Source organism: Salmo salar, chromosome ssa25 (assembly GCF_905237065.1).
Source record: "Salmo salar chromosome ssa25, Ssal_v3.1, whole genome shotgun sequence".
NCBI lineage: Eukaryota > Metazoa > Chordata > Actinopteri > Salmoniformes > Salmonidae > Salmo > Salmo salar.
In genome coordinates this window covers 26,387,268-26,407,633 of record NC_059466.1, presented here as the reverse complement: position 1 = coordinate 26,407,633, position 20,366 = coordinate 26,387,268, and the positions used below count along the sequence as shown (strand labels likewise).

General features: G+C 42.5%; 1 protein-coding gene across 2 annotated transcripts; it reads left to right on the top strand.

Annotated features, from left to right (window-relative positions):
* The first annotated feature begins 182 nt into the window (after positions 1 to 182).
* Positions 183 to 20,061, top strand: snx4 (sorting nexin 4). 2 transcript variants are annotated; one of them, XM_014173768.2, is made up of 14 exons: positions 183 to 423; positions 886 to 1,016; positions 3,369 to 3,507; positions 3,698 to 3,847; positions 4,346 to 4,393; positions 4,749 to 4,804; positions 5,210 to 5,282; positions 5,909 to 5,970; positions 6,103 to 6,168; positions 16,340 to 16,429; positions 16,808 to 16,907; positions 17,312 to 17,457; positions 17,663 to 17,777; positions 18,056 to 20,061. In XM_014173768.2, the coding sequence occupies exons 1-14, from the start codon at positions 334 to 336 to the stop codon at positions 18,101 to 18,103; spliced, it is 1,314 nt and encodes a 437-aa protein (XP_014029243.1). In that variant the 5' UTR covers positions 183 to 333; the 3' UTR covers positions 18,104 to 20,061. The 2 variants fall into 2 exon arrangements, with proteins under 2 accessions (XP_014029243.1, XP_045563432.1); XM_045707476.1 differs by lacking the exons at positions 16,808 to 16,907; positions 17,312 to 17,457 and having other exon boundaries at positions 201 to 423.
* Positions 20,062 to 20,366: the final 305 nt, after the last annotated feature.

The following is a 20,366-nucleotide window of genomic DNA, read 5'->3' as shown; positions in this document are numbered from 1 at the left end:
GCAACATATTGCTATTTTGGTAACACCTACACTAAAGGGGTTTGAGTTTATACATCGTTTATAATTATGTAATAAACAGTTATTACACAATGTTTGTGTGATTATATTTTGGTTGTTGTCGAATATTGACATTACTGCTATTATTGGCAGTATCCTTACCTAACCATTTTACCTAACGGTATATTTGACTATGTACACAGGGCAGGGCAGACAGCAGCTGATCTTTCTCATGACACTCAGGTGAGTTGAGGTTGGGAAAAGAAAAGGGTTAAAGTGCGCATGCGAGTTTCTGCCTGTCTGCTACATTGCTAACAAGACAAAACTCAGGAAGAGATGATGGCAGACTCCGGACCCGAGGAAATAGCGGTGATCGGGAACACCGACCTCACATCGGCAGAACTAGAGAACAACATTAAAAACACGGTATAGCTTCAAACCTATTCTTATTGTAAAAAAAGTGAGGAATTTGGATTTTGATACTTATTGAGCCTGTTGAATGAGTTGGGGTTTCTAGCTACTGGCAGTAGAACTACAGGCCTTATCAATCCACGGAGTTTCGCGAGAGAGCCCCACTGTCGCTGAGTCAACAGCAGCTAGCAGGCTGTGCAGGAAAAGACAGTTAAAAGTTAAATCATTGTAATGTCGATTGTTCAGATTGTTCTTATTAACATGGTTGGCTTGATCATTTTACCAGGAGCTAGCTTGCTAGCACACAACTTTGTTCTGACACAAAGTTAAAGGACTTTGCGAACGTAACAGTACTTACTTTAATCTGGGACCAGCTTTAGCTACCAATATTGATGCCCCATATTGCATGTAAACAACAAATTATACTTCATTATGGTATTGTTACCATGTTATGACTTGTGAAATATCCTCTTCTAGATGGTTGAGATTGAGAAATGGACTAGTCTTCTAAGAAAGATGGAGATCAGCGTTGGAGAGGCAGAGAAAAGGACTGGGAAGAATACAGTCAACATGCAGGAGATATACACTGTTTACCTAATTGAAACACGGTAAATATGTCTCATCAGCTCTGAATCATCTGTGTGAATGATGATTGTTATAGCCTACATCTTCCAGCGCAACTATTTTGTGACACCACCATGAACAGCTTCTTCCACAATCACACCTACACCTCCTTGCACCTGCGCATAATTACACACATTCCGTTATTACAGGTGGTCTGACCCTAACGATAATGATTCTAATGTCTGACTGTTTTAGAAAAGTGACTTGGGTACACTCACTTCATTGTGAACATGTGATCTAAAGGTTTTGTTTGTCACAAACTGCACATCACACCAGCTTTCTTACTTACTTTTAGCTAGCTATACTATTAACTGGTTTCATGTCCGGTTACTCGCTTTCAGCCACAGAGAGTAGTATTTTTTTTGTTGGCCAAGTCTTTAAAAGGAACCATATGTTTTTATTCTGCTTGGAGCAGGGCATGCTATTCCTCATGCACACACATGCCCGCGCGCACACACACTGGGCCTTTGTTCACCAGTTGGCCATTGAGAGGGGAGTGTGGTGTAACCGGGCCCTCAGTGCAGTTAGACTGGAGAATGCCCCCCAGCCACTGATGGAGTCCTCCTCTCCTTTGCCTTCTCTCCTTCCTCTTCCTGCTTCTCTGCTCATCTCTTTATTTCTTGTTATCCTCTCCTCCTCTCTCTGCTTTGTGGTCCCAGTGTGGATTATTAGTGGAGACAGACCATTATGGGCTCTCATTTCCTCCCTAGAATCTTTGCTGCTGGATCATATTTATAAAGTCTCTCTCTATCTTTCTCTGTCCTTCTCTCTGTCAGTAGTCTCTCGCTCTCCTCTTGCTTTATATATACAGTACCAGTCAAAAGTTTGGACACACCAACCCATTGAAACGTTTTTCTGGTAGTAGTCACCTGGAATTCATTTCAATTAACAGGTGTGCCTTGTTAAAAGATCATTTGTGGAATTTCTTTCCTTCTTAATGCGTTTGAGCCAAGCAGTTGTGTTGTGACGAGGTTGGGGTGGTATACAGAAGATAGCCCATATTTGGTAAAAGACAAAGTCCATATTATGGCAAGAACAGTTCAAATAAGCAAAGAGAAATGACAGGCCATCATTACTTTAAGGCATGAAGGTCAGTCAATCTGAACATTTCAAGAACTTTGAAGGTTTCTTCAAGTGGAGTTGCAAAAACCATCAAGCGCTATGATGAAACTGGCTCTCATGAGGACCGCCACAGGAAAGGAAGACCGAGAGTTACCTTTGCTGCAGAGGATAATTCGATTCGTTAGAGTTATCAGTCTCAGAAATTCAAGACCAAATAAATGCTTCACAGAGTTCAAGTAACAGACACATCTCAACATCAACTGTTTAGAGGAGACTGCATGAATCAGGCCTTCATGGTCAAATTGCTGCAAAGGAACCACTACTAAAGGACACCAATAAGAAGAAGAGACTTGCTTGGGCCAAGAAACACGAGCAATGGACATTAGACCGGTAGAAATCTGTTCTTTGGTCTGATGGTTCCAACCGCCGTATCTTTGTGAGATGCAGAGAAGGTGAACGGATGATCTCCGCATGTGTAGTTCACACCGTGAAGCATGGAGGAGGTGTGATGGTGTTGGGGTGCTTTGCTGGTGACACTGTCTGCGACTTACTTGGAATTCAAGGCACACTTAACCAGCATGGCTACCACAGCATTCTGCAGCAACTTGCCATCCCACCTATTTTGCGCTTAGTGGGACTATCATTTGTTTTTCAACAGGACAATGACCCAACACACCTCCAGGCCATGTAAGGGCAATTTGACCAAGATGGAAAGTGATGCATCAGATGGAGAGTGCTGCATCAGATGACCTGGCCTCCACAATCACCCAACCTCAATCCAATTGAGATGGTTTGGGATGAGTTGGACCGCAGAGTGAAGGAAAAGCAGCCAACAAGTGCTCAGCAAATGTGGGAACTCCTTCAAGACTGTTGGAAAGCATTCCAGGTGAAGCTGGTTGAGAGAATGCCAAGCGTGTGCAAAGCTATCATCAAGGCAAAGGGTGGCTACTTTGAAGAATATCAAATATTAAATATATTTGGATTTGTTTAAATTTTCTTTGGTTACTACATGATTCCATATGTGTTAGTTCATAATGTTGATGTCTTCACTATTATTCTACAATGTAGAAAATAGTTTAAAAAAAATTAAGAAAAACCCTTGAATGAGTAGGTGTGTCCAAACTTTTGACTGGTACTGTAAGTTTTAGCATTGGAGTTCATAGAATTGTGGATAATACTGTACTTGGTCCCTTTAAAAGATGTATCAAATCTTTACTTGGTACTCTTATTTAAGTGCAGTTATATGACTTTAGTCCTTTCCTCTCTTCTGACAGGCCAGTTGATGCTGTGACAGAAGGTATAATCCCAGCCCCAGACTCCTTATGGAGGAGATACAGCGAGTTTGAGCTACTCAGAAACTACATGTTGGTCACCTATCCCTTTGTCGTTGTTGCCCCGTTACCCGAGAAGAGGGTACGTGAGAACAAGGAGGATGCCTTGGAATAAATTAGTGCAATATAGTTTAGGAAGTGATATTTGTAGCATGATGTACTTACTACAGTACCCATAATGCACTGTACAGCATCCAGTTTTAACTTAGTAAAGACAATGGTGTTCCGTCTCCTTATCAACATAATAGTAATTCTTTGTCTGTTTCACACAGGCAGAGATTGTGTGGCACAAGCTGTCAGCGGACAACATGGACCCAGACTTTGTGGAGAGAAGGAGAGTTGGACTGGAGAACTTCCTGCTCCGATTAGCCTCCCACCCAGTTCTCTGCAATGACAAGATCTTCTACATCTTCCTCACTGAGGTTAGTTAGCCTCTTTGTAGCCAAGCTGCTATACACCATAACGGGGTGAATCGAGCGTGATTCCAATCTGTTTGTGCTGTCTTGCCAACTCCCTTGTTATGTGTGACAAGGACCATAGTGATCCCCAATCGTTAGCAAAACCGACATTCCTCCCTCTCAAGACTACAACAGTACCAGTAGCTAGTCAGATGTGCTGTTCATAGGTTTTGAGAGGATATACCCTTGACAGAAAAGAGATATCACAGACAAGGACCATTTCCTTACTCAGTTTCTTTGTAGCACTGAGAAGTGTTGTGGAAATAATGTCTTATGAAGTAGGCCTAAAGCTTAACTCTTTACTGACAAGGGTTGTGTGAGTGTTGCTGTAGTTGAAAGGATCACCTTTGACCTTTTGAGTTGATAGTGTGACAGTGTACCCCCAGTGCCTCCATGCATCAGGCTCTCCTATCTCTGATGGTCTTTGTCAAAGTCACACGGCATCCTCTCTCTGTCCCACAGGAAAAAGGATGGAAGGAAATGGTGTACGAGACAGGATTTCAAGCAAAGGTACTCACTCCATCAGCACTTAATGATCTCATCATGGTTGCATTGTCATGTCAACTCTCTTAGATAAGATGCACCTTACTCAATCCTCATGTGACTTTGCAAACCACAGCAGTGCAATAAAGTCTACGTTTGTAAAGTTTGTAATCTGTGTAAACAAATGCATATAGTGCATGTGTATATTTAGGACTCCTGATTTCTTTTAAACAACTCTTAATTGTAATATTTATTCTGATATGTTTTAGGTCTCAAAGGTAAAGTGTTGTCTAAAATGATGCAGGTCCTCAATAACAACCTCTGATCTAACAAACGTGTGGGGGAAAATGTGTTTGTAATTTATTGGTCTGTTTTTTTACAGGCTGATTCCAGGTTGAAAGCTATGAATGCAGCATTCAGGGTGAAGAATCCCGACAAGTAGGCCATAGAAAAGATCTGTCCTAAATAGCACCCTAACTCTACTGTATAGTGCACTGGACTCTGGTCGTTAGTAGTACACTTTATAGGGAATATGGTGCCATTTGGGGGAGATTCACTGTTTTCGTGTCACTGTTTTCTTTTGTGTGAAGCCAACCATACATTTCCATCTTCATGTGTTGTAACTTAATTTAATGAGTCTGTCTCTACTATTCATCCCTTTGCTCTGTATTTGATGTACTTCCATACTTGGTTCTGGGACTGTGTGGGAAGTAGAGTTGGATCAGGTCAATGTAAGTTCGAACATTGACTCTTGTCTTGTTTATCTGTCTTGCTGGAAAGAAAGTGTTGATTTAAGTAGTGATTGGGTGAATTCTTGCTCTTCTCTGGCCCTGGCGTCTGCAGACGGTTTACAGAGCTGAAACACTACAGCGACGAGCTACAGACTGTGGTCTCCCAGCTGCTGAGAGTACGGGCAGTGAGTACAAGGAGCTGTCAGCATATTCACACATCTTACTGACTAGACTGACTACCAGACCTGGGTCAAATACTATTTGAAATCTTTCAAATACTTTGAGTGTTTGGTCTAGCCTGCCAGTTTTGGAACTATTATATGGTTCCATTGAGCCAGGCAAGTTAAACCAAGCGAAGATAAAGTATTTGAAATGATTTCAAATAGTATTTGAACCCAGGTTTGTTAACTACACTCCCATACTGTCAGCTATAACATACATTTTACTGACTAGACATACAGTGAGTGTTAACACATCTGAGCTGGCTTGGAAGTTGACATACATTAGAAGGATAAAACACACAGCTGGTCTGTCTGATAAAAGTGGATTTGCTGCAGCTGTAACACACAGCTTCATGACTAGACTAGGACTAGACATACAGCTGGCTGTAACACACAGGCTGGCCACACTCAGCATATTCACACTTACGAGACTAGACTGACAAAACTAGCACACTGACAGCTGTAACAAACAACTTCGGTTGCATCCCAATATGACACCCTATTCCCTACACAGTACAGAAATTCACAGAAAATAGAACATATAAATAGAAGCAGCGGAATCAAAGGAACTGTGCAAAATCTTTCTCCAGAGGGTAGCAGATCGACTGTATGGGGTGTACAAAGTGCATGGAAACTATGGACGAGTCTTCAGGTAAGACAAGTGCTGTGTTTGGAAGAAAGGGTGAAGTGTATTGCTGCTGCACTATGAACAATGTAATGACTTAATTAGTGTGAAATATATATTTGTTTTATGTGAAATATCTGCTCTGTGCTTGTTGGACAGTGAGTGGAGTGCCATAGAGAAAGAGATGGGAGATGGACTACAAAGTGCTGGCCATCACATGGATGTGTAAGTGTTTGTTTTTTAATGACATGTAACCACACAATAATCTCCAATATAAATCCAGAACAATTTTATTGGATTACATCAGGATTGTATTGCAAGTATTTTCCTCCTCCTATCCCCTGGACATAAAAAAAAAAATGTAACCTTTATTTAACTAGACAAGTCAGTTAAGAACAAATTCTTATTTACAATGTCAACCTACCGGGGAACAGTGGGTTAACTGCCTTGTTCAGGGGCAGAACGACAGATTTTTACCTTGTCAGCTCGGGGATTTGATCCAGCAACGTTTCGGTTACTGGTCCAACGCTCTAACCAGTAGGCCACCTGCCACCCCGACATCAGTTTCTCTCCCTGTCAGCAGATGCATCTGAAATGGCACCCTACTCTCTATGTAGCCTGGTCAAAGGTAGTTCACTATATAGTGAATAGGGCGCCATTTCTCTCGTTAGCCTCTGAGACCTCATACATGCTCATTGAAGGAGCTGATATAGTGATGTGTTGCACAACCCCCCCTTCACTCCAGCAATGCTCTACATAGTACATGGTTTCCCAAGTTAAGCTATACAACACATTTGCCGTGTTTGATTTGAAAGCAGTTCGGGTTTCAAGCACAAGGTCTGGTGTAGCAGGTAGTCGACCATGGGGAATGGGGAGACTTGTGTTGTGAAGGTTCTGGGTTCCAGCTGAGAACTGGCTGGCACCTAGCCAGCGGCTTTTAATTTCAACTTGGGTGCTGTGTATAGTTCTCTTTGAGTATCACAAGTGGTCTTGGCCCTGTCCTTGGACACAGACACACAGACACACACACACACACACACACACACACACACACACACACACACACACACACACACACACACACACACACACACACACACACCTTGGTGTGGTAACATGATTAGCCCCTACCCTGTCACTGATGGGTTCCAGATTGCAAGGCTCAACTCTAGAGGTCAGGGGTCACAGAGCTGGGACAGCTGAGGCGTACCAAGGAAAGGCAGCATTTCTGTCAACGGTTGATACCCAAATGGCACCCTATTCTCTTTTTAGTGCACTACTTTTGACCAGGGCCTATAGGGCTCTGGTCAAAGGTAGTGCACTTTATAAGGAATATGGTGCCACTTGGGACACATACAACCTAGCTTTTAAGCCCCTGGTAATGGTCATAGTGAAGACAGATCATATTTCTCAGCCAGTCTCACCCATTGTCAGGTGTCTGTCAGAGCTATAACACTGTGATATTTGAGTCTCACTTCTGAGAGGGTGTAATGAAATATAGCAGATGTATTCTTGTAGACTCCTCTTCCTCTTTGCTGCAGGTAGGGCTGGGCTGTATACCGTATTTAAGCAATAAGGCACGAGTCTGTGTAGTATATGGCGAATATGCACGACACAAAGCGTAGTGCCTGGATACAGCCCTTAGCCGTGGTATATTGGCCATATACCACAAAGCCCGGAGGTGCCTTATTGCTATTATTAACTGGTCACCAACGTAATTAGAGCAGTAAAAATAAATATTTTGTCATACCTGTGGTATATGGTCTGATTTATCACGTCTGTCAGCCAATCAGCATTCAGGGTTTTAACCACCCAGTTTATAATTTACTATATTCACCGGTATTGATGCACAGACCAGTTTGGGTTTTTACTTTACCTTCTGTAAAGATATTTCAATGTTTGGTTTGTTAAATGTGATACACAATTTCGGCACGTGTCATGTCCGTTTTTAGAGTTTACTCCGCTTTCTACTTTAGTCGTCTTTCTCCCTCTCCTCCTACTGCATGCACTGAATAAGAACGGCTGCATGCCACTTCCCAAAAATAAATATTGTTAGCCGCTAATGCTAATCGCTAGTTATATGGCTAGCTTGCTGGACGATACCAACCCTACCATTACGGTGAGATATGGGTCGGACAACGTACCTCAATGCAGCGGTGGGATATACCATTCTAATTCAAATGTAACTTTTAACCACACTGATATATTGAGTAGATTGAAGTACTGCTAGATTTCCCAGAAAACTGCCCTTTTCGTCATCATTTAAAAATCCACCTTTCCAGAAACAAGTCTCTCACCGTTGCCGCTTGCTATAGACCATTCTCTGCCCCCAGCTGTGCCCTGGACACCATATGTGAACTGATTGCCCCCCATCTATCTTCAGAGCTCGTGCTGCTAGGTGACCTAAACTTGGACATGCTTAACACCCCGGCCATCCAACAATCTAAGCTTGATGCCCTCAATCTCTCACAAATGATCAATGAACCCACCAGGTACAATCCCAAATCCGTAAACACGGGCACCCTCATAGATATCATCCTAAACAACTTGCCCTTCAAATATACCTCTGCTGTTTTCAACCAAGATCTCAGCGATCACTGCCTCATTGCCTGCATCCGTAACGGGTCTGCGGTCAAACGTCCACCCCTCATCACTATCAAACGCTCCCTAAAACACTTCAGCGAGCAGGCCTTCCTAATCGACCTGGCCCGGGTATCCTGGAAGGATATTGACCTCATCCCATCAGTAGAGGATGCCTGGTCATTCTTTAAAAGTGCGTTCCTCACCATCTTAAATAAGCATGCCCCTTTCAAAAAATGTAGAACCGGTAACAGATATAACCCTTGATTCTCTCCAGACCTGACTGCCCTTGACCAGCACAAAAACATCCTGTGGCGTTCTGCATTAGCATCGAATAGCCCCCGTGATATGCAACTTTTCAGGGAAGTTAGGAACAAATATACACAGGTAGTTAGGAAACCTAAGGCTAGCTTTTTCAAGCAGAAATTTGCATCCTGTAGCACAAATTCAAAAAAGTTCTGAGACAGTGTAAAGTCCATGGAGAATAAGAGCACCTCCTCCCAGCTGCCCACGGCACTGAGGCTAGGAAACACTGTCACCACTGATAAATCCACTATAATTGAGAATTTCAATAAGCATTTTTCTACGGCTGGCCATGCTTTCCACCAGGCTACCACTACCCCGGTCAACAGCCCTGTGCTCCCCACAGCAACTCGCCCAAGCCTCCCCCATTTCTCCTTCACCCAAATCCAGATAGCTGATGTTCTTAAAGAACTGCAAAACCTGTACCCCTACAAATCAGCCGGGCTAGACAATCTGGGCTCTCTATTTTTTTTAAATTATCTGCCGAAATTATTGCAACCGCTATTACTAGCCTGTTCAACCTCTCTTGCGTATCGTCTGAGATTCCCAAAGATTGCAAACCTGCCGTGGTCATCCCCCTCTTCAAAGGGGGAGACACTCTAGACCCAAATTGCTACAGACCTATATCTATCCTACCCTGCCTTTCTAAGGTCTTCGAAAGCTAAGTTAACAAACAGATTTCCAACCATTTCGAATCCCATCGTACCTTCTCCTCTATGCAATCTGGTTTCAGAGCTGGTCATGGGTGCACCTCAGCCACGCTCAAGGTCCTAAACGATATCATAACCGCCATCGATAAGAGACATTACTGTGCAGCCGTATTCATCGACCTGGCCAAGGCTTTCGACTCAATCACCACATTCTTATTGGCAGACTCAACAGCCTTGTTTCTCAAAAGATTGCCTCGCCTGGTTCACCAACTACTTCTCTGATAGAGTTCAGTGTGTCAAATCGGAGGGCCTGTTGTCTGGACCTCTGGCAGTCTCTATGGGGGTGCCACAGGGTTCAAATCTCGGGCCGACTCTCTTCTCTGTATACATCAATGATGTCGCTCTCGCTGATGGTGATTCTCTGATCCACCTCTACGCAGACGACACCATTCTGTATACTTCTGGCCCTTCTTTGGACACCGTGTTAACTAACCTCCAGATGAGCTTCAATGCAATACAACTCTCCTTCCATGGCATCCAACTGCTCTTAAATGCAAGTAAAACTAAATGCATGCTCTTCAACCTATCGCTGCCCGCACCTGCCCGCCCGTCCAGCATCACTACTCTGGATGGTTCTGACTTAGAATATGTGGACAACTACAAATACCTAGGTGTCTGGCTAGACTGTAAACTCTCCTTCCAGACTCGCATTAAGCATCTCCAATCCAAAATTAAATCTAGAATCGGCTTCCTATTTCACAACAAAGCATCTTTCACTCATACTGCCAAACATACCCTCGTAAAACTGACCATCCTACCGATCCTCGACTTCGGCGATGTCATGTATAAAATAGCCTCCAACACTCTACTCAACAAATTGGATGCAGTCTATCACAGTGCCATCCGTTTTGTCACCAAAGCCCCATATATTACCCACCACTGCGATCTGTACGCTCTCGTTGGCTGGCCATCGCTTCATACTCATCGCCAAACCAACTGGCTCCTGGTCATCTACAAGTCTCTGCTAGGTAAAGCCCCACCTTATCTCAGCTCACTGGTCACCATAGCAGCACCCACCCGTAGCACGCGCTCCAGCAATTATATCTCACTGGTCACCCCCAAAGCCAATTCCTCCTTTGGCCAACTTTCCTTCCAGTTCTCTGCTGCCAATGACTGGAACGAGCTGCAAAAATCACTGAAGCTGGAGACTCATATCTCCCTCACTAGCTTTAAGCACCAGCTGTCAGAGCAGCTCACAGATCACTGCACCTGTACATAGCCCATCTGTAAACAGCCCATCCAACTACCTCATCCCCATACTTATTTACAGTGAGGGAAAAAAGTATTTGATCCCCTGCTGCCTTTGTACGTTTGCCCACTGACAAAGAAATGATCAATCTATAATTTTAATGGTAGGTTTATTTGAACAGTGAGAGACAGAACAACAACAACAAAATCTAGAAAAACGCATGTCAAAAAATGTTATAAATTGATTTGCATTTTAATGAGGGAAAAAAGTATTTGATCCCCTGCTGATTTTGTACGTTTGCCCACTGACAAAGAAATGATCGGTCTATAATTTGAATGGTAGGTTTATTTGAACAGTGAGAGACAGAACAACAACAAAAAAATCTAGAAAAACGCATGTCAAAAATGTTATAAATTGATTTGCATTTTAATGAGGGAAATAAGTATTTGACCCCTCTGCAAAACATGACTTGTTGGCAATCACAGAGGTCAGACGTTTCTTGTAGTTGGCCACCAGGTTTGCACACATCTCAGGAGGGATTTTGTCCCACTCCTCTTTGCAGATCTTCTCCAAGTCATTAAGGTTTCGAGGCTGACGTTTGGCAACTCGAACCTTCAGCTCCCTCCACAGATTTTCTATGGGATTAAGGTCTGGAGACTGGCTAGGCCACTACAGGACCTTAATGTGCTTCTTCTTGAGCCACTCCTTTGTTGCCTTGGCCGTGTGTTTTGGGTCATTGTCGTGCTGGAATACCCATCCACGACCCATTTTCAATGCCCTGGCTGAGGGAAGGAGATTTGACGGTACCCTCACCCAAGATTTGACGGTACATGGCCCCGTCCATCGTCCCTTTGATGCGGTGAAGTTGTCCTGTCCTCTTAGCAGAAAAACACCCCCAAAGCATAATGTTTCCACCTCCATGTTTGACGGTGGGGATGGTGTTCTTGGGGTCATAGGCAGCATTCCTCCTCGTCCAAACACGGCGAGTTGAGTTGATGCCAAAGAGCTCCATTTTGGTTTCATCTGACAACACTTTCACCCAGTTGTCATTTGAATCATTCAGATGTTCATTGGCAAACTTCAGACAGGCATGTATATGTGCTTTCTTGAGCAGGGGGACCTTGCGGGCGCTGCAGGATTTCAGTCCTTCACGGCGTAGTGTGTTACCAATTGTTTTCTTGTTGACTATGGTCCCAGCTGCCTTGAGATCATTGACAAGATCCTCCCGTGTAGTTCTGGGCTGATTCCTCACCGTTCTCATGATCATTGCAACTCCACGAGGTGAGATCTTGCATGGAGCCCCAGGCCGAGGGAGAGTGACAGTTCTTTTGTGTTTCTTCCATTTGCGAATAATCACACCAACTGTTGTCACCTTCTCACCAAGCTGCTTGGCGATGGTCTTGTAGCCCATTCCAGCCTTGTGTAGGTCTACAATCTTGTCCCTGACATCCTTGGAGAGCTCTTTGGTCTTGGCCATGGTGGAGAATTTGGAATCTGATTGATTGATTGCTTCTGTGGACAGGTGTCTTTTATACAGGTAACAAGATGAGATTAGGAGCACTCACTTTAAGAGTGTGCTCCTAATCTCAGCTCGTTACCTGTGTAAAAGACACCTGGGAGCCAGAAATCTTTCTGATTGAGAGGGGGTCAAATACTTATTTCCCTCATTAAAATGCAAATCAATTTATAACATTTTTGACATGCGTTTTCCTGGATTTTGTTGTTGTTATTCTGTCTCTCACTGTTCAAATAAACCTACCATTAAAATTATATAGACTGATCATTTCTTTGTCAGTGGGCAAACGTACAAAATCAGCAGGGGATCAAATATTTTTTTCCCCCTCACTGTATTTATCTTGCTCCTTTGCACCGTATCTCTACTTGCACATTCATCTTCTGCACATCTACCATTCCAGTGTCTAATTGCTATATTGTAATTACTTCGCCACCATGGCCTATTTATTGCCTTACCTCCCTTATCTTACCTCATTTGCACTTACTGTATATAGATTTTTCTCTTTTCTACTGTATTATTGTTTGTTTATTCCATGTGTAACTCTGTGTTGTTGTGTGTGTCGAACTGCTGTGCTTTATCTTGGCCAGGTCGCAGTTGAAAATGGGAACTTGTTCTCAACTAGCCTACCTGGTTAAATAAAGGTGAAATAAAATAAAAATAAAAATAAATAAAAATCATGCTAGCTAGCAGTAGCCACCGCAGCCATTTTGGAATGACAGTGTCAGCCAATCAGCTCCTTTGTTGTTCAACGTGATGTCCCATTCCATAATGGCTGCCATGGCTCCTGCTATCTAGCATGAGGAAGAAAAGGGCAGTTTTCTGGTAAAACTAGCAGTATTTTAATCTTCTTGTGTGGATAAATGTACTAAGAGTCAGAGCAAACATAGTTATCTAATACAGTCTGGTACCAGTGCTGGTGTAGGCCTAGAAAAGCATGTTTGTGCAACGGTATCTTCTAAATCAGAGAGGAATAGACAGGTTGGTTGTTCAGCGAGGGGCAAAATAAACGGGGTTGGCTTTGATTGTTGACAACATGTAAACTATATTTCGTGTCTAATGTTTATTGAAAACATAGATACCGTTGCACAATGAAAATACATCTCTCAAATACATTATTACAGTTGTTGGTTGGTTAGCTACCTAGTGAATTGTTTTGCCATATTAGCATAGACATGACAGTCAAAACACCTCAAAACAAGACATGGTATCAATAATAAAATGAAACGAGTCACCTACGATTCCCCACATAGCAGTTTTGTGTCATTGTTGCTAGCCATCTGTCCATCCAGAATCACAACACACAGACTTCTGCCTCATTGAATCGTGTGCATAGTTTGTGATGGTAAATTAATCCGTCTAGAGGTGAAGCATGAATATGTTAGCTAGCTACATAAGGTAGAAAAACATGTCATGTAACATCTAATTAGGGTAATCTGGAAATACTGACCAACACTTTGGTTCCCCTGTCAATAATTCCTCCCTGGCTTATTCATTCGTTGTCATGTCAAACAACAATGTATTCAAGGTGCTGCCCACTATATTTAATCATTCTATTCAATAATCATTCTATTCAATAATCATTCTATTTCCATGATTCCAACAGTTAACCAAGTAGCTAGGCGTAGATGTTTTGCCCATGTCATGCAGCCCTGCATGGCACAGTGTGGAAATGAAAACAAAAGTGCAGGAAATTGATGAAAATGCTGGAAATTATTTTTGCGCAAATATTGATATAATAACCATCATATCAAAGTAAATTTGGAGTCGCGATAGGTTGTTGTCCGCCCACTATGAATTGGAAAAGCATGCAGTTTATTAGGCTACAGATGGAATAAATGATGAACTTCACAGAGTGGTGAAAGTGCACTGTGATGAGCTTGATGCTCCTTTCCAATAACTATCGGCGGTCTTATTCTGGTGACATGATGACCGATGCTTGGCTGCCGTTTGACAAACAAAAATTATCTCACTCATCTATAACAATCTCATCATGTAGGTAGCCTACTCGCACTGTATCTAGGAGCTGTTGGCTAGAGTGCACGTGCCAAGACCAGAGTGGGCATATTTGCTATACAGTGCCTTCGGAAAGTTTTCAGACCCCTTGACTTTTTCCACATTGTTACTTTAGAGCCTTATTCTAAAATAGATAAAATACATTCCTCAGCAATCTACACACAATCCCCCATAATGACAAAGTGAAAACTGTGTTTTAGACATTTTAGCAAATGTTTAAAAACAGGAAATACCTTATTTAAGTATTCAGACCCTTTGCTATGAAACTTGAAATTGAGCTCAGGTGCATCTTGATCATACTTGAGAGGTTTCTACAACTTCATTGGAGTCCACCCGTGGTAAATTAAATTGATTGGACATGATTTGGAAAGGCACACACCTGTCTATATAAGGTCCCACAGTTGACAGTACATGTCAGAGCAAAAACCAAGCCATGAGGTCAAAGGAATTGTCCGTAGGGCTCAGAGACAGGATGGGGTCAAGGCACAGATCTGGTGAAGGGTACCAAAACATTTCTGCAGCATTGAAGGTCCGCAAGAACACAGTGGCCTCCACCATTCTTAAATGGAAGACGTTTGTAACCACCAAGACTCTTCCTAGAGCTGGCCGCCCGGCCAAACAGCAATCGGGGGAGAAGGGCCTTGGTCAGGGAGGTGACCAAGAACCTGATGGTCACTCTAACAGAGCACTAGAGTTCCTCTGTGGCGATGGGAGAACCTTCCAGAATGACAACCATCCATGCAGCACTCCACCAATCAGGCCTTTATGGTGGAGTGGCCAGACGGAAGCCACTCCTCAGTAAAAGGCACATGACAGCCCGCTTGGAGTTTGCCAAAAAGAACCTAAAAGACTCATGCCATAAGAAAAAATATGATCTGGTGGGATGAAACCAAGATTTAACTCTTTGGCCTGAATGCCAAGCGTCACATCTGGAGGAAACCTGCCACAATCCCTACGGTGACGCATGGTGGTGGCAGCATCATGGGGGGGGGGGGTTTCAGTGGCAGGGACTGGGAGACTAGTCAGGATCAAGGCAAAGTACAGAGAGATCCTTGATGAAAACCTGCTCCAGAGCGCTCAGGACCTCAGACTGGGGCGAAGGTTCACCTTCCAACAGGACAATGACCTTAAGCACACAGCCAAGACAACGCTGGAGTGGCTTCGGGACAAGTCTCTGAATGTCCTTGAGTGGCCCAGCCAGAGCCCCAATCGAACTTCTCTGGAGAGACCTGAAAATAGCTGTGCAGCAACGGTCCCCATTCAACCTGACAGAGCTTGAGAGGATCTGCAGAGAAGAATGGGAGAAACTCTCCAAATACAGGTGTGCCAAGCTTGTAGCGTCATACTCAAGAAGACTCGAGGCTGTAATCGCTGCCAAAGGTGCTTCAACAAAGTACTGAGTAAAGGGTCTGAATAATTATGTAAAGGTGATATTTCAGTTTTTTGTAAAAATGTGCAAACATTTCTAAAACCTGTTATTAACTTGGCATTATGGGGTATTGTGTGTAGATTGATGAAACATTTTTTTGATCAATTGTAGAATAAGGCTGTAACGTAACAAAATGTGGAAAAAGTCAAGGGGTCTGAATACTTTCCGAATGCACTTTATAACGCATCATTTGTTGTGAGAAAACCATCAGTGGAATTAAATGCAATAGAAACCCATTTAACTTGTATTTTTATTCGGTACATGAGAATTTAACCACAAAAGTTATTTTATGTGCACTACATCATCATGTACAGCCTTTTATCCGCAACATGTCCATTTCATGGAAACGTATGCTGATAATTTTTTTTTACTATTCGCATGAAAATCTGTTGCCAATTGGATAGAAACCTAGCTACTGACTGGAATGGATGTATTTTGGGTGTTCTTGCCGCATGGTATTCATGATTCCTTGTTCATCTGAACAGGATGTGATGGATTAAAGGAAATGTATTCATACTCCCATCTCTTGCCTGCAGGTATGATGCTTCTGTGCTTCAGTCTTACTTTAGTGAGCTGATGTAGTTTCCCTATCCTCCTGTTAAAGGTGCGATCGAGTAAAGCAAATGTATTCATATGGACTCTCCTCTTGTCTACAGGTATGCTGCTTCTGTAGATGATATTCTGGAGGAAGAGGAGCACTATGCTGATCAGCTGAAGGAGTACCTGTTCTATACTGAGGCACTAAGGTACAGTATTACAGTACACCTACTGAACACCAGGACTGCTGCTGTAGGCCATGTAAATATCACTTTATACACCCTAATGTCAACCAAGATACAGAAAGCTCATTATGTTCTGGGTTGTGCTTGTTATGGAGGCAGCTTCACATCCTCACGCCAACTTGCCAAAGACCTGTGTGGACCACTGTTGACTTTTGCCAATGGCATACTGAATTCCAACTCACTGAGCCCCCTCATTGAATCTATTGAACAGCCCTCATGACACTGTGTATGGTGCAGAATGATCATACATCTACATAGTACAGTAGCAACCATGATGAGCAGCTAGGCATCAGTACATCCAGTAGCAACCATTATGATCAGCAAAGGCCTCTGTTTCTGCAGGGCAGTGTGCAGGAAGCATGAGCTGACACAGTTTGAGCTGGAGATGGCTGCACAGGACTTAGCCTCTAAGAAACAGCAGAAGGAGGAGCTGGTCACAGGGGTGAGTCATCACACACAAGGTTGAAGCCATCTCCACAGCTAGGAAGAACCAGGTTGCGTGCTCCCTATATAGTGATCTACTTTCAACGAGGGCCTGTAGGGCCCTGAACTGCACTGTTGATTAAGGGCTTGTAAGTAAGCATTTCACGGTAAAGTCTACACTTGTTGTATTCGGCGCATGTGGCAAATAAAGTTTGATTTGATTTAGGGGCATAGGGTGCCATTTTGGACATAGCCTCAGTTTCTAAAGAGACACATGGAGCTCCTCAGCAAATAATATGAGGCAATAGATAGCAGATAGCAAGCACATAAATAAAATCAATTTAGTCAAAAGTTGCTGTGAAGCTTATCCAAACCTTAAAGAATGACCAGATGGAATGTTGAGCTTCCCTTCCCTGTGTTCAGACTGTGCGGACGTTCTCACTGAAGGGGATGACCAGTAAGCTGTTTGGCCAGGAGACTGCAGAGCAGAGGGAGGCTAAGTTACAAGTGTTAGAACAGCAGATAGAGGAGGGAGAGGAGGCTGTGAAAGAGAAGAACACCGAGAGCGAGTGAGAAACCAACATAATTTTTCTGTCTCTCACCCTCTGTCTCTCTCGCTCTCTCTATGGCTCCTTTGATTGTCCAACATGTTATAATTTAATCACTTTATTTGCTGCTTTAATCAGCTGCTTTGGAGGTTGACCAGCTGACCATTTTTGTTTTTAATTTGAAGGATCTGAGAAGGTTATAAAGCAAGTCTTTCTCTCTCCGCAGTGAGTTTGTGAAGACTGCCTGGGTAGACATTGAGCGCTTTAAAGACCAAAAGGACCGGGACCTGAAGGAGGCCCTGATTAGCTATGCAATCATGCAGATCAGCAGGTGTAAAAAGGTGACACGTCCCCACAGATACTTAAAATGTATTGAGTATTCTGCCTGGAAATTTTAATCTTTTGTGTTATTTTATCAATACCAAATATATCGTAAAATACTGTATTACTGTGCTGCATAATACAACTTCCTCTGTTTTGTTATTTTTCTCTTTCTGTCTCTCTCTCTCTCAATTTTAATTCAAAGGGCTTTATTGGCTTGGGAAACATATGTTTACATTGCCAAAGCAAGTGAAATGGATAATAAACAAAAGTAAAACTCTCTCGCTCTCTCTCTCAGGGAATACAAGTGTGGACCAACGCAAAGGAGTGTTTCAACAAGATGTGATCTTCAGGGCCGAAACAGGCCCTCCAAACAAACAGCAAAACAGAACATGCTTCTTTTCAGGGGACTCCACCTGGGTTTGCATCCCAAATTGCACTCTATTCCCAAAATAGTGTGCTACTTTTGACCAGAGCCTTGTGGGATCTGTTCACTATATAGGGAATAGGGTGTTTTTTGGGACAGATTTCTGGACACAGTCCCTATGATCCTTATGGCAACATACTGAGAGGTGTTTTGATCATGTCTGTTCAAGAATAAATAAATAATAATTATTTTTCTATATCTTTATCATGTCCGATTGCTAGCTGCCTTGATTTGATCGACTTGCAATTGTAGTTATTTCTCAGTGACTGTCTGACAAATGTATGTATTTTTTCAGACAAATGTATTTTCGCTGAAATGCTGATTTAAGGTAATTCGCCATGCACTTACACTAATTTGTTTATAGAGATGCCAAGAAATGTGGACTGAATCCAATTTTCCTATGCTGCCTTTTACACAATGTTCAAAATCACGTTATAAGATTAGGCTTGCAAATTTTCTATGAATTCCCTGGTTTTCCCCAAAATTCCAGGAATCAGTAGGGAACAAGAATTTTGCAACCCTACATAAGATTACAACTATTATTTAGATTTTTTTGTTATTGAACCTTTAACCATGCATGTCAATTAACAACAAATTATTATTTACAATGGAGGCAAGAGGCAATTAGACTAGTTCTATAAGAATGTGCTTGCCGTTTATTTTTCATGCATAATTCACTTATTGTGCTTTTGTCAATTTTATACTTGTGTGGTTGGTATATTGACCTTTATGTCTTTTCTACTCTCTCAGTGCATTGTCCCAGTATACTAAAATAAGGTGTTCAACCTTTTCAGATGTTTTTGTGCAACATTAAGAATGTAACCCTCCTATTTAAATGGCTTACTGTACTTTGCCATTCAAAACATACTCAGGCACTTGGCCTTAAGTAACCACTATGATGAATGGCAGGCTTGTCATTTCTGAAGAGTGGGTGGGTCAGTGTTTTGATAAATATAGCCAAAGGAACAGGAAGGTCACACAGGAAAGACAGGATGTGATAATTTACTTATGGTAGTGTTGTGCGTGTACTGGGGATGCGGCCCAAATGACTCCCTATGCTCTATATAGTGCATTACTTTTGACCAGAGCACTCTGGGCCCTGGTCTAAACTAGTGCACTAAATAGGAAAGGGTGCAATTTGGGACACAACCCTGGCCTCTTGCATCTCTGTTCACTCTAAGGGCTAGGGGAGGAGGTGCAATGTTAATCGTGAATTTGGGATGAGATCAGAGCGCTCTGGCAGGAAATTGCACTGTTTATGCGGTTGTAAGGTTGTAATCATTGTGCCAAAAATACACTAATAAATAGGAAGAATTCTAGTTTAAGGTCTCTTAAAATCATGTGTGTGGTGTGTTTGTTAAATGTTTATATAAATTCAGTTAAACTACTGTAACCCTTATTACTTTTACTACAAGGTAGAAGCACACAGCTGCGCTTATAGCAGGACACTATGCGCATTTGTTGATGCTGTATTTCCTTCTGTGAGGAGTGCTTTTAAAGTGCAGTCCAACAATGAGTTAGTCTGCATTTACACAGGCAGCCCAATTGTGATCTTTTTTTCACTAGTTGGTCATTTGACCAATCAGATCAACTCTGAAAAAGCTCTGATGTGAAAAGTTCTGATGTTATTGGTCAAAAGACCAATCATAATTGGGCTGCTTGTGTTTACGCAGCCTAACTGACCTCAGGTTTTTCCTCCCACCTCTCTCACACACAGCATTAATTAAGCAATGAGGCATGAGAACCCGGGAATTAACTCCCAAAGGGCTGTTCGAGGCGAAGCCAAGGGCCAATAAAAAGCCTTTTGGAGGGTGTTCTCTACGATTTGCTTTTATAAAATGGTTGCCAACATATTAAAAAATATTAATATCATTGTTTTAATTTGTAAATTGTTTTATTTCATCCTTCCACCAGACCATATAGTCCAGGCAAAAGCCAGTCATTAGGACAGAGGTTCTATAGTTGCTAGCCAAACATCCCCTTACAAGATTGCAGTTTTGAAACTGCAGTAAAAGTGCAGTAACTGCAGTTGACTGTGGTATTTTGGATGCTGTAATTGCAGAATAACTGCAGTTATACTGCACTCTAATTGCAGTTACACTGCAAAATTACTACAGTAAAAAAACGTATTTTGGATGCAGTACATACTGAAGTTAAACTGCACTCTAACTGCAGTTATACT